The sequence below is a fragment of the Oreochromis aureus genome, linkage group 10 (assembly GCF_013358895.1).
Source record: "Oreochromis aureus strain Israel breed Guangdong linkage group 10, ZZ_aureus, whole genome shotgun sequence".
Taxonomy (NCBI): domain Eukaryota; kingdom Metazoa; phylum Chordata; class Actinopteri; order Cichliformes; family Cichlidae; genus Oreochromis; species Oreochromis aureus.
The window spans coordinates 19,658,331-19,670,009 of NC_052951.1; the positions used below are offsets into that span (position 1 = coordinate 19,658,331).

Consider the following 11,679-nt stretch of genomic DNA (forward strand, 5'->3'; position numbering starts at 1 on the left):
GATGGTGGAATTGAACTCAGGACCTTCTTGCTGTGCGGCAACAGTGCTAACCACCGTGCCACCATGCTGCCTGTAAAATGACAATAAAGGGTTATTCTATTCTATTCTATTCTATTCTATTCTACATATTCATATAATGGAGTTTCTCAACCTTGTGTGAAAAGCTCGGCATCACGAGCATCGGCAAAAAAAAAGAAGAAAATGTTCGCTCAGGGCGCCAAACAGGCTAGGACCACCACTGAGTCCCAGCTGTGTTTCCTTCCTGTTTCCCATTCACTCCTTACTCCTTGTTTATTTAAGCCCTGTGTTTTTCCTCTATCTGTTGTCGTGTCGCACATCATCATGTTTTCTCTCTGTGCTGACTGTGTTTCCTCTGTGCACCTGGTATTTCCTAGTTTTATGTTCCCAGTTTAGTTTCCTAGTTTTTGCATTAAGTCTCATGTTTCTAGTTTCTTGTTTTTTTGTTTGTTTTTTTGTTTTTTATTAGTGTAGAGTTTGTCCAGCGAATAAAGCTGCTGCTTTGAGTTTACCTTTTGTGTTAGAGTCCTGCACTTGGGTCCTACATCCTGCCTGCCACACAGCAAACCTTGACACTGATGGCTTGAAACTTTTTTATTCATTATGTTAGGCACTGGACATTTGATGTGTTTTTAAACAATCAGAAAGCATGGGCAGCAATTTCTAATATCAAACCAATAAAGCAGAGTTTTTAACCACTGTCTATCATATGCAGCCTACAGGAAATTAATGATATAAATGTGAAACTTTAGGCATGTGTGGAAAAAATGAGGGACTAATGCTTCCTTTTTATTCATTATGAGACAGACAATGTTGTGTGTGCTAGCAAACAGTGGTCAGATATAAAGGTATATGCCATTCCTCTATAAAATGCAATCCATTACATCATAGCTTTGTCACTCAGAAATTTAGCCTAAGTCACGTCTTAATGACAGCTTCTAATCTCTCATAATATTCATCCTTTGAGAATATTTTGGAACCAACATTTAACAACAAGGACAAGATGGCTGAAAAAGACGGCTCTTAAAACATGTTTATAAGATACTCGGCATTGCCAGGAGTCTTGTGTTATTTATTGTTAATCTCAATCCTTCTGCAGAAATGTTGTGTTTAAATTAAAGGGGAAACTATGATTAAGAACTTTATATATGTGTGAGATCAGTAGTCTCTGTGTGTGTTTAATGCATGGGAATAATTATTGCATACAGAATGTATTTCTGAAGCAGAGACAGAAAGATGAGAAAAACAATATCATGTGTGAAAACCAGTATCACTGCAGCAGGATATAGTATGAGAAATAGAACCACACAAAGCCATCAACACATTACGCACCAAACCTTTTAGTCAGGCTCAAAACAATTTCATTTCTGGTTTTATCTTACGCATGTTTACTGGCACACACAGCGTGCTCTCATAATCTCTCATCATTCATCTCATAATGAATAAAACAAAGCAATCATTCCACTTCCTGGGCATTGCCACATGTTGAGCTGTTGACATTGTTCACATACAAACCCTGAAAATTGTGTCGCATCTCCGTGAACCCACTCACACTCTCCATTGAATGAAGAGTAGCCAATGACACGTCTTTTCACCTTATAAGGATGAATCTTTTAGCTATCACTGTACCAAAGGCAATGGCATCCAGCCTGTATTTTGTGTTCATGACATTGTTCATCAAGCCTGAAATGTATTGTCTTTTACCTGATGCAATACATTTAAAAAAACAAAACAAACAAACATTTTTTTTATTTGGCTTCTTGTAGAAAAACAGCCAACATAAAGACATCTTTAAAAAACTAAACAAAACTTAAAATGCCCCAAACCCCAAAACATGATCTCATGCTCTTATGAACAGGCATCTTAATGTGACAATTTTACTTTACTTTAACCAAAAGAATAATAATTAATTAAACAAATACTGCAGAAAAATATTCTGAATGCAGCTGCAAATGAATAACATAATCATCACCACTGAACCAGTTTCATAAAGCAAAAGTCAAAGATCAGATCTGGATTTAAGCCACACAATCATGTTTTATAGAAGTTTTAAATGCACATGCTTTTGAAAAAAAAAAGGAAAACTGTGTCCACAATTTTATAGTAAACAGCATAAACAATAAACATGAAAAGAAAAAGTGTCTATAATGGTATAAAATACAACAAAATATATCAAGAATCAATTTACATCCTCAAATTGCCAATATTTCTGCCTATTTTAATTCGATTTTAGACTTTCTTATTCTACTCATTCAGCCTTTGTTTTCAACAGACTGATGGATTTCTAAGCTTAGGTTAATATGAGTAACTAAATAATTGCTCTTTGTAATAAGGCTTTTTACAAAGAGCAAGGGTTGGCGTACTTAACGTTTTAGTCAGTTCCATCTTGGCAGATAAAGGAGCTGCAGAGGAGGCCTCCTCCCAGGAACAGAAGTGCTGTGGTGATCCAGCCAATATAAAGCGAGGCTCCCAGTTCCAGAGTGCCATGAGGCAGAAAGTTGTTGAAATTATTCTGGATGGTGGTGGTGGTGATGGTGGTCCAGCAGATTGGTATTAGCACAAAGATGCCTGCAATGAGACAAACAACTCCAGAAGCCATAGCCATTTTGCTCTTTTCTATTTCGTCTGGCACAAAGTTGATAAATTTGCTCCCAGCAGCACCAAGCAGGATCCCAAAGACACCAATGATAACAGTAATAACAATGAACGCTCTAGCAACCTCCAGGTCTTGACTTATATGCAAAAGTGTTTTCTCATACTCTTTGCACGCCACAATCTGTGCACTAAAGGTACTACTGACTTTCCACAAACCTTCAGTGAACACTTGGGAAGCAACGATGCTCGATTCCCGGAAGATTTTTGTGACTCGCCACTGTGGAAGAGCACAGATGACAATGGTCCCCACAAAGCTGACAATGGCCAAGGCCAAGCCTAGAAGGTGTCTTAAACCAGCCGTCTTAATGAAACTTTCTCTTTATAGATGAAAGAGTGTGTCCTCGAGTAGTCATTTATCTGTGAGAGAAGATCTGAGCAGCAAGTGGGTTTTATGTGGGTTATTTATGCTCGGGGAAGAAGTTGACTGTGGCTCCCTCCCACTGGTGATACGCTGATTTTTCATATAAATATTGACAGTAGGGCTCCATGCACTTTATTATAAAATGTATGTGGTGACTGTGGCAGGCAGAGATCATCATCAGTGTTAAATTGATTAATATTACTGCTGAATGTGTTTAAGACTGAGTTCTCTTCAATACTTTTCTGTTTAAACAGAAAAACATTACATTAATGTTTAATGTTCTATAAATGTTTGTAGTGACTGTCCTGTAGGGACCAGTTATCTTTGGAGAAATCTGTGACATCTGAGGTTTTGTCAGAGGAATTCACTGCAGTCTGCTGAGGTACTGGCTCGGGGCGTGTCATCTTATGCACATGGCGTCTCTATAGGGGAGAGTGGGGTGAGTTGTGCCAGTTTTTACTTTAAAGACAAGTGAGGCCATGAGAGCAATGTAATCCAAATAAAACACGTACATATAATTCAGGATGTTGGCCATCCCTGGAAACAATAACTGTGGATCTGAAATATCCTTTTTAAGAAATATAGCTTTCTGAAAAAAAAGTGGTCTTGCGACACAACTTGCCCCTGGTGCCGGGTGTCACAGTCTGGCTGAGGCAGACTGTATGTGTTTGCAAACGCAGACCAAAAACTGAACGTGATGTGGATTTAACAAAAAACAAGCTGTTTATTGAGGCCAGGAGACAAGGTACAAACAAAGGGCATAGGTGAAACTAAATAATAACCTAAACTGGGTGAACTAAAACTAAACATGAAAAAACCTTAAACACAGTGAACTGACATGGATACCTGAAGTTGTGACCATAGCTGGACTGGCCATCGGGCATACCGGGCATTGCCGGTGGGCGCTGGCGATTTTTTGTTTTATGGGCGATGGATTTTTTTTTTTTTTTTTTTCGGAAGGGTATATATAATGAAAGGTGTTGGATTGGCCAATTGGTCATGATCGACTCTGGGCTGGACCAATTACAGCCGAGGAGGCGGATGCACCCTCCCCTTGTTTAGCAATCTTATAGACGAACTAAAGAAAATGGAGAACAAAAAAAGGAAGGAGGTGTTTATGAAAATATCACTAAATCTGTCATTTATTAATTTTAATATTAATTAATGATCATGTCTCACCTCTAGTGTTCTTGGTCTTAATTTAAGGTTTTTCCTATAGCGATTGACAGATCACGTGACTTTAGCGCATTGCATGCCGGGAACTCGAGGCAAAACAATCCAAGTACCGCATCAAATGCAAGCATTTGCAGCACCGCATAAACGTTCATTCTCCGGTTCCAATACCTTCTTGGGTTTTTTTTTTTTGCCGCACAAAAGGAATGTACAAAACTAAGGAGAACAATGCCGGTCCGTACAAAGACAGACTCAACGAAAAGGCAAAGAAAAGATACGAGGAAAAAATCAAAGGAGTGAGAGGGTCAGACCCTTACGAGCACACAGAGTGGACAAAAGACGTTAGCGTGCAGCCCAACTTTCACCACGCTCATATTTATAATTATACGGTTCTTGGAGTGAGTGCATACACTCATGAAGTTTTTAGTAACTTCAGGTCACTGCAACAAGCCCGGGTACAGTTTACCGACGGGTGGGTACAGGACCTTGAAATGCACCGTGTAGAACGAAAGACCATCGTACAAACAAAGGTAAGTTTACCAGTCTCACAAATCGTCTTCATAAATACACAATCGTTAACCGTTTATTAATAGGACCTTTGAGCTCAACGGTAATTAATTAGTAGTGGAAATAATTTCTGGTACGCATTACAGAAATGTAGCAGTGACAATAATATTATATGTTGTAATCGCACTGGGCAATTAGTGATACAAAACAACAGTTTTATCCTGTGAAAAGTATATGTTTTTGTCAATGTACCGTGGTAATAACAGAAGCGAAACCCAATATTGTGTCAGGACAATTCACTATTTATGCACATTAAACAAAGAAGCATAGCACGACAATTTCTGTTCAGCGCCACACTTGCCTGTAACCTATATCACCAATTATGTTATGAAAAATGACATATTAACTGCTACAAAACACTGACCTTTGTGGGAATGCTTGGAGCAGACTAACATGTGAGCAGGAGTGTTCTGAGATGTTATATTTGGTATATCCAGACCATCCGTCGGCTTTTACTTCGGAAACATGGCTTAAACAATTTCTCTTCAACGAGGTAATCCGATAAAAAAAAAAAAAGATCTCTTTACCCTTCGGCTTCCAGTGGCTGTCATGCGACCGGCTATTGCAGTTAATAATACAACAGCTTCTTGCCATTTTTTGGGTTTCTTTTTATCGCTGTATAACTGAGTTCAATTGAAAACCTGTGTGCGCTAGTACCTCTTGCCTCAAGTTCCCAGAATCCTTTGCGGTTTTACCCCTGAATGACGTCACATTTTCAATCTCTATCCTGGTGGGCCGGTCTCTAGTCAAAATGCCCGGGCCGATTTTTTGTCCCAGTCCAGCCCTGGTTGTGACGTGGACGAGCAGACGACCTGACAAGGAATGACTGAAAGCACACAGACTAAATACACACAGGAGGATAATGAGGGAAGTGGGAACACATGGAGAAACAGCTGACACACATGAACCTAACAACGTCACAAGGAGAGAGTAAAACTAAAAACATTGAACATAGGAACACAGGACCCCTTCAAAATAAAACAGGAAACAATGAGACGCAGACATGACAACGTGAACTTGACAACATAAGACTCACAGACATGAAACACATGAAGGGCAAGGGAGACTTCACGGGGTTGAAAACACAAGGGGGAACTAATAAGCAAATGAACATAGGAGACCTAATGAGCTTAAACATACTATAAACATCAAAAGAACTAAAACTCAAAACACTGGGTCATAAGACCCAGGATCGTGACACCGGGTAAGTTGTGCCTTTGGAGAGAATAGCTTGGGGTAAATTGTGCCACAGATTATGAAAGTAAAACAGTATATTTTGATTTATCTGTAATGCTATATAAAGGATAGACAAATTTAACACAAAAGTACTTATCTAAGGTTTATTTAAGGTTATTTCACAACATCAAAGGCCAATTTTATACAAGCCAATTCTACCACATGAGCCCATCAAAAGTCAGCTTTCTTAAACAAGGCCTAGAGTCACATGACCTCATGTTCAGAAAAAAATGAAATTCAAATGAAGACAAAATTAACTGCAATTCTCTTCACAGACTCCATAACATCAAATTGTTGATGTTACCCACTGCTGCCTTCTGGCTGTACCGCCAAGATTTTGTGGTGTGGGAAGTTGCTTTTTTTATGGACATCTTCTCTAGGATGACTCCATCATCATTTTCTTTGAAAGTGAAGATGGGTTTTCCATTCACAGACCTATTACTACTTTACCTAAAAACTTTGAAACAGTGTCGGCACCATCAACCAATCCACCGTACTTGTATGATTTGGTTTTGCTTGCAAAGTTCCCAATGACAATCGCAATTATTTTCATATTTACATATGTCAAGCTATACTCTCTAAATAAGTACCCAACTTTGTTTCTCTGTGAGCTATCTGCATTCTGATAACTGACAATGAGCATTTCGTGGGGAAATAATTATTCATGTTCCCTATTATTTTTTCTTAATATATGCACACTTAACCCAACCTGACCCTGCCTGTCCTCCCCATTATAACTCCGGTCTATTTCTATTTTTGGTCTTAAATTAATAATGTCAAAGTCATAAATTGTAAAAAATACAATCTACAATTACAATAAAATAACATATTTAAAATATTTATAAGTTTGGTGAAGTTGTGCCACTGGCACAACTTAAATCAGGCCCCTTGGCACAAATCACCCAAGCCTGCCATTTTGACAAAAAAGCATCATCCAGCACTTTTTAGCTAACATCATGCTAGGTGTATAGATTCGCAGTGTAGCTTACCAAAGCACGAAAACATCTGTGAAATGTTTTCAGACTTGTCTATAACTGTTCAGACAAAACAATCAAAAAACCTTGATCATGGAAATTTTACTTTGAAAGGCCAAAAATCGTTTTTGAACTTAAATGTGCTTAATTCTCATGCAACAGGGCTCTCTTCTTTGCAGGATGAGTGAAATGGTTGACTCTTCAAAAATGCGGAGTCACATGACCAATTTCTTGTATGGTTCCCTGGTTCCCAAGGGATTATTCAACTTACCTGCTGGCACAAATCACCCCACTTTGCCCTACCTCTTGTGTTCCCACATTTATGTTCTATAAGGACCATCTTTAAGTCTTTTAACTTGTCAACACGTTGCAAATTTATGTTATGTTGCTCCCTTAGGGTGCAAAAGATACATACACACACAGTGCCACGCAGACACATTTGTTTGTTTGTTTTTTAATTTGTTTGGTTCGCTCTCTTTTTCTGTTTATTACTTGGAACTCTCAAACTTACATACACCAGTAGCTTGGTGCCATCTACTGGTTTTGAGATGTATAAGACACATGTAAGTGTCTACAACACCAATAATGTAAAGGCTGGATGCACATAATTAGCGTGAACTTTACTTTGGTATATTTTAAATTATGTCTATTTTACACCACTGTAATGCAGTGAATTTGGTGGAACTGCAATTTTTGAAGAAAAAAATACTTCAAAAACAGAGATGACTGATGATTGCAGGAAACCTTTTTAAAGTTCTAGTTAAATGCAGAAGTTTCCTATCTGTGTTGGAAACTAAAAAATCAAAAACAAAAACGAGAAACAGAAAAATAATTTGTCTTAATAATTTGTTCTGAAAACAGCATTTTGTACAGAATTACACTGCTTTAGTGGCAGCAGTGGGGTCAGGCACTAAGCCTGTGTGAGCTCAAAAAGGTGGCAAACACATACTTTCTTAATTGCATTAATATATTTTATATACTAAAAATGTTTTTTGGCAATAAATATAAGAGCAACAGTTCTTCTACCCCACGTCTAAAACATGCAAAAGAAACACACTATACATATAGTTATATTTTATTGTTATTAATTAATCAAACATCGTTTTTTCACCCAACAAAATACATTGTAACAGCGGTAGCCCAATATTAGACAGAACTGTCACACGATATTAAACAGAAGATTCAGCTCTGTACAGTTATAATGAGGTAGTTCATTTCAAGTTGTAGATTCAAGCTGCTCTTAATATTTTTGGCCGCCAGATGTCACCAAAGTAAAGAGAACTGTGTTGAAAAGCTTTGAGTAATTCGTTTTTCAGTACAAGAGTCAGTTGCTTCAGGAATCTTCATTTGCTCATCACTACTTAACTTTATACCAGATGTAATCACTCCATTCAGAAATGGAGCATTAAGTTCCTCTAAAGCAGGAAGAGTCCTCCTGTGGGCAGACCATCAGAACACAGCAAGCCCAGAAACACCAATTGACACTTACGGGAAATGGAGCTAGTGCAGAAAGACAAAGAAAGAAAACCCTGACAGACTAGACGTGTACTACCAAGTATGATTTTCTCTTTGTGGTGTCACTGTGCTTTTAACATTATTTTATTTGTAAAACCAGAGGCCTGAAGGCAAATGAAGCAAAAGACAGAAGCATTTCTATTCCGTTTATGTCTGAAGCGCATCGTTTTAGCTTCTGAATCTTTAAGACGAACAGAGTTTGCGCTGGTGAAAGTCAGGACTAGTCCTTCAAAAAGCTGTTGTTAGCATAAAACTGTAGTGTTGCAGTGCTTGTGTCAGTTTACCAGTGTAGTGTTTTTATCTTACAATATAAAGAGTAATGCAAATATATTTGATCTGAATTAGAGAAATGTGAATATATCTTCACAGCATTACAAGTACACGTGATTGTTTTTCCTTACATTTTCACACATATATTTACATTTATTCTCAAATATACTGATAAACATATTAAAATGTATTAAATGTGCATAAATTCCTAGATTTTCTTTCATTTTTCTGTAAAATGGAAGTAAACAACTGTCTCGAAGAAAACAAACACAAAAAAGCCTGCGGAAAAGGAATCTCGGTGAACCGAAGAACATTGTTGACATCGGCTTTAATGATGATAGCCTCTAAATAAAATACACCTCTTAAAATTAAAGATGGGATGCTCGATTAGGTTTAGACTTTGTGTTTGAAGTCTAAACCTAATCGAGCCGACTGGACTAAGCGTCGAGTTTAAGAAGTACAGGTGCTTGGAAACTCGCTGTGTTCAGAGAGTGGAGTTACCGTCCACTCTCTGAACACCTGTGTGTGGTTTAAATTCCTATCGACCTCAGAAAGCCTGTGGGTGACTAACAAAGCTTGAAGCAAAACAAACAAACAAAACAAAACAAAACAAAACAAAAACACAAAACAAACCTGCAACAAGTTTATTTATTCTTATTAATAAGTCAGGAGTGGTAATTTATGAAAAAAAAAAAAACCCAAACAAACACGAATCTTCATTTTCAATAAGCTTAATAGCATTTATTACACCAGAGACGAAGTATTGCCCACAAACATAATTCAATATTATTTGTAATTACAAATTTTATGACAACATTCAACAAAAAAACTTTTGAAATTTCTCTAGTCTAAACTAAATCCTTTTGGTAGTTACTGTTTGACACAACAGATGTGTTTAAGTACAGAAATTGACACTTTGTCAACTCTGACTTGTCTTCCACGACTTAAAAACCTAAAAACTTAGTTGTCTTTTTTAATGTATCATTTGTAAACTTAAAAACACACCGAGTCAAGTTTGGCAGTGTGGTCTTTGTTAACACTTTTTTAAATCATCTTGTCATTTTACTCTACAATGTGAAACTCTCAAATGATAAGTCTTTTATAAAGTCATTCATAACATGTTATTGACCGTTTTCTGTAATATTTCTTTTTGGCCTTTTTCAACTTTTTATTCAATAGGCACAGTGTAAAGAGGACAGGAAAGCAGGGGCAGAGGGGAAGACATGCGGCAAAGGGCTGCGAGTGGGACTCGAACCCGGCTGGCCGCTGGCATGTGATCGCCCGCTTAACAAAAAAAACAAGCAAACAAAAAAAAGACACCAAAAAGAGATGTAAAAGATTATTTTACATGCTCAGAAATATTAATTTTCATTTGAGATAAATTTTACTTGTAAACAATCAATCAAATATATTTATATTAAGAATGTAAAAACAATTCCATGATCATCAATTTTGAGTCAATTTAATAAAGAGATGGTAATGAAAGATAAAAAAAAACATAGACTTAAACCAGTGGATACATAGTCGGAAATCATAGCAGTTTACCAAAATAAAAAGTAAAGTCTGTCTCCACATAACAGAGTAAATAACAAAAAGAAGAAATGAAAAAAAAAAATAGGAAAGGTGGTTATAATGGTGTAGGATACCTCAAAATACATTCAGAAGCAAGTTACACAATCAAACTGTAAATATTTCTTTCTATTTGAATCTGATTTTATACTTTGTTAATCTACTCATTCAAATGACAAACTTGAGGTGAAAACTTTCATAAAACCTTTTTCTTATTTCCAAAAAACTGCTCGATGTATAAAAGTAGGCCTTATTTAAAAAGCGATAAGTAAGGCCTTGCTTACACAGAGTTGATGTTTTACTCAGTTCCATTTCTGCGGAAAAAGGAGCTGCAGACGAGGCCTCCTCCCAGGAACAGAAGGACGGTGGTGAACCAGCCAATGTAGAGCGCGGCTCCCAACTCCATCTTTTTAAGTACCCCATGATCAGGACCATAAGGAGACTGGGTAGGATGAAAATGATCATTGATGGTGTTGGTTGTCCAGCTGACTGGTATGAGAACAAAGAAGCCTGCAATGAGGAAGGCAATTCCAGAAGTCAGAGCCATTTTCCTCCTTTGCCTTTCGTCTGGCACAAAGTTCATAAAATTTCTCCCAGCCACACCAAGCAGGATCCCAAGGACCTCAATGATAATGGCAATGATGATAAGTGCTCTGGCAGCCTTCATGTCTTCAGGTAACGGTATATACTCGTACCCCATGCACTGCATTTCACCTGTTGGTGAGATCGCACATCTCTTCCATAAACCCTCCACAATGGATAAGAGCATTTCGTAATCTTTGAAGGCTCTCATGATTCTCCATGTGGGGAGAGCACAGCTAATGATGCTCCCCAGTAAGCCAATGCAGGCCAAAGCCAGGCCAAGAAGTGGTCTTTCACAAGCCACCATAATGAAGCTCTGTGACTCTCTCCAAGGACCAAAGATGATGTGTTCAAAGGAGGTTCACTAATTTATCTGAAGAGCTCAGAAGGAAGTGGTTATCAATTGGTTTTAGTACTCAGAATTTGACTGTGGTTTCCTCTGTAACTGTAAAAATGCAAGTAGTATTTGATTGGATCATACTAAATATGAATTATGAAAAATGCTACATCTTCATTACAATTATATTTTTATTGTTAACTTTTTAATACTTAGAACTTCATGACAAACTAGTCACTAAGTCACTAAGTAAGTTAATTCAGTGCAAATAAAGAAAATTTGTTCATTATCACTGAAATGTGTGAGATGTATTCTCAGCAGATAGTAATATAGAGTTTCCAGGAAGAACTTATGACTTTCAGAGTGACTTTATTGATGGTTGTAGGTCAACTTGTTGAAAAAAAGTTTTGAACAATAAAGTG

General features: G+C 37.4%; 1 protein-coding gene and 1 pseudogene across 1 annotated transcript; both read right to left on the reverse strand.

The window, feature by feature from the left end:
- Positions 1–2,356: 2,356 nt before the first annotated feature.
- LOC116333026 lies at positions 2,357–3,927 on the reverse strand (annotated as a pseudogene).
- Positions 3,928–10,618: 6,691 nt separating this feature from the next.
- LOC116334683 (claudin-4-like) lies at positions 10,619–11,297 on the reverse strand. Its single transcript, XM_031758172.2, has one exon. The coding sequence runs from the start codon at positions 11,225–11,227 to the stop codon at positions 10,637–10,639; it is 591 nt and encodes a 196-aa protein (XP_031614032.2). The 5' UTR covers positions 11,228–11,297; the 3' UTR covers positions 10,619–10,636.
- Between the last annotated feature and the right edge of the window lie 382 nt (positions 11,298–11,679).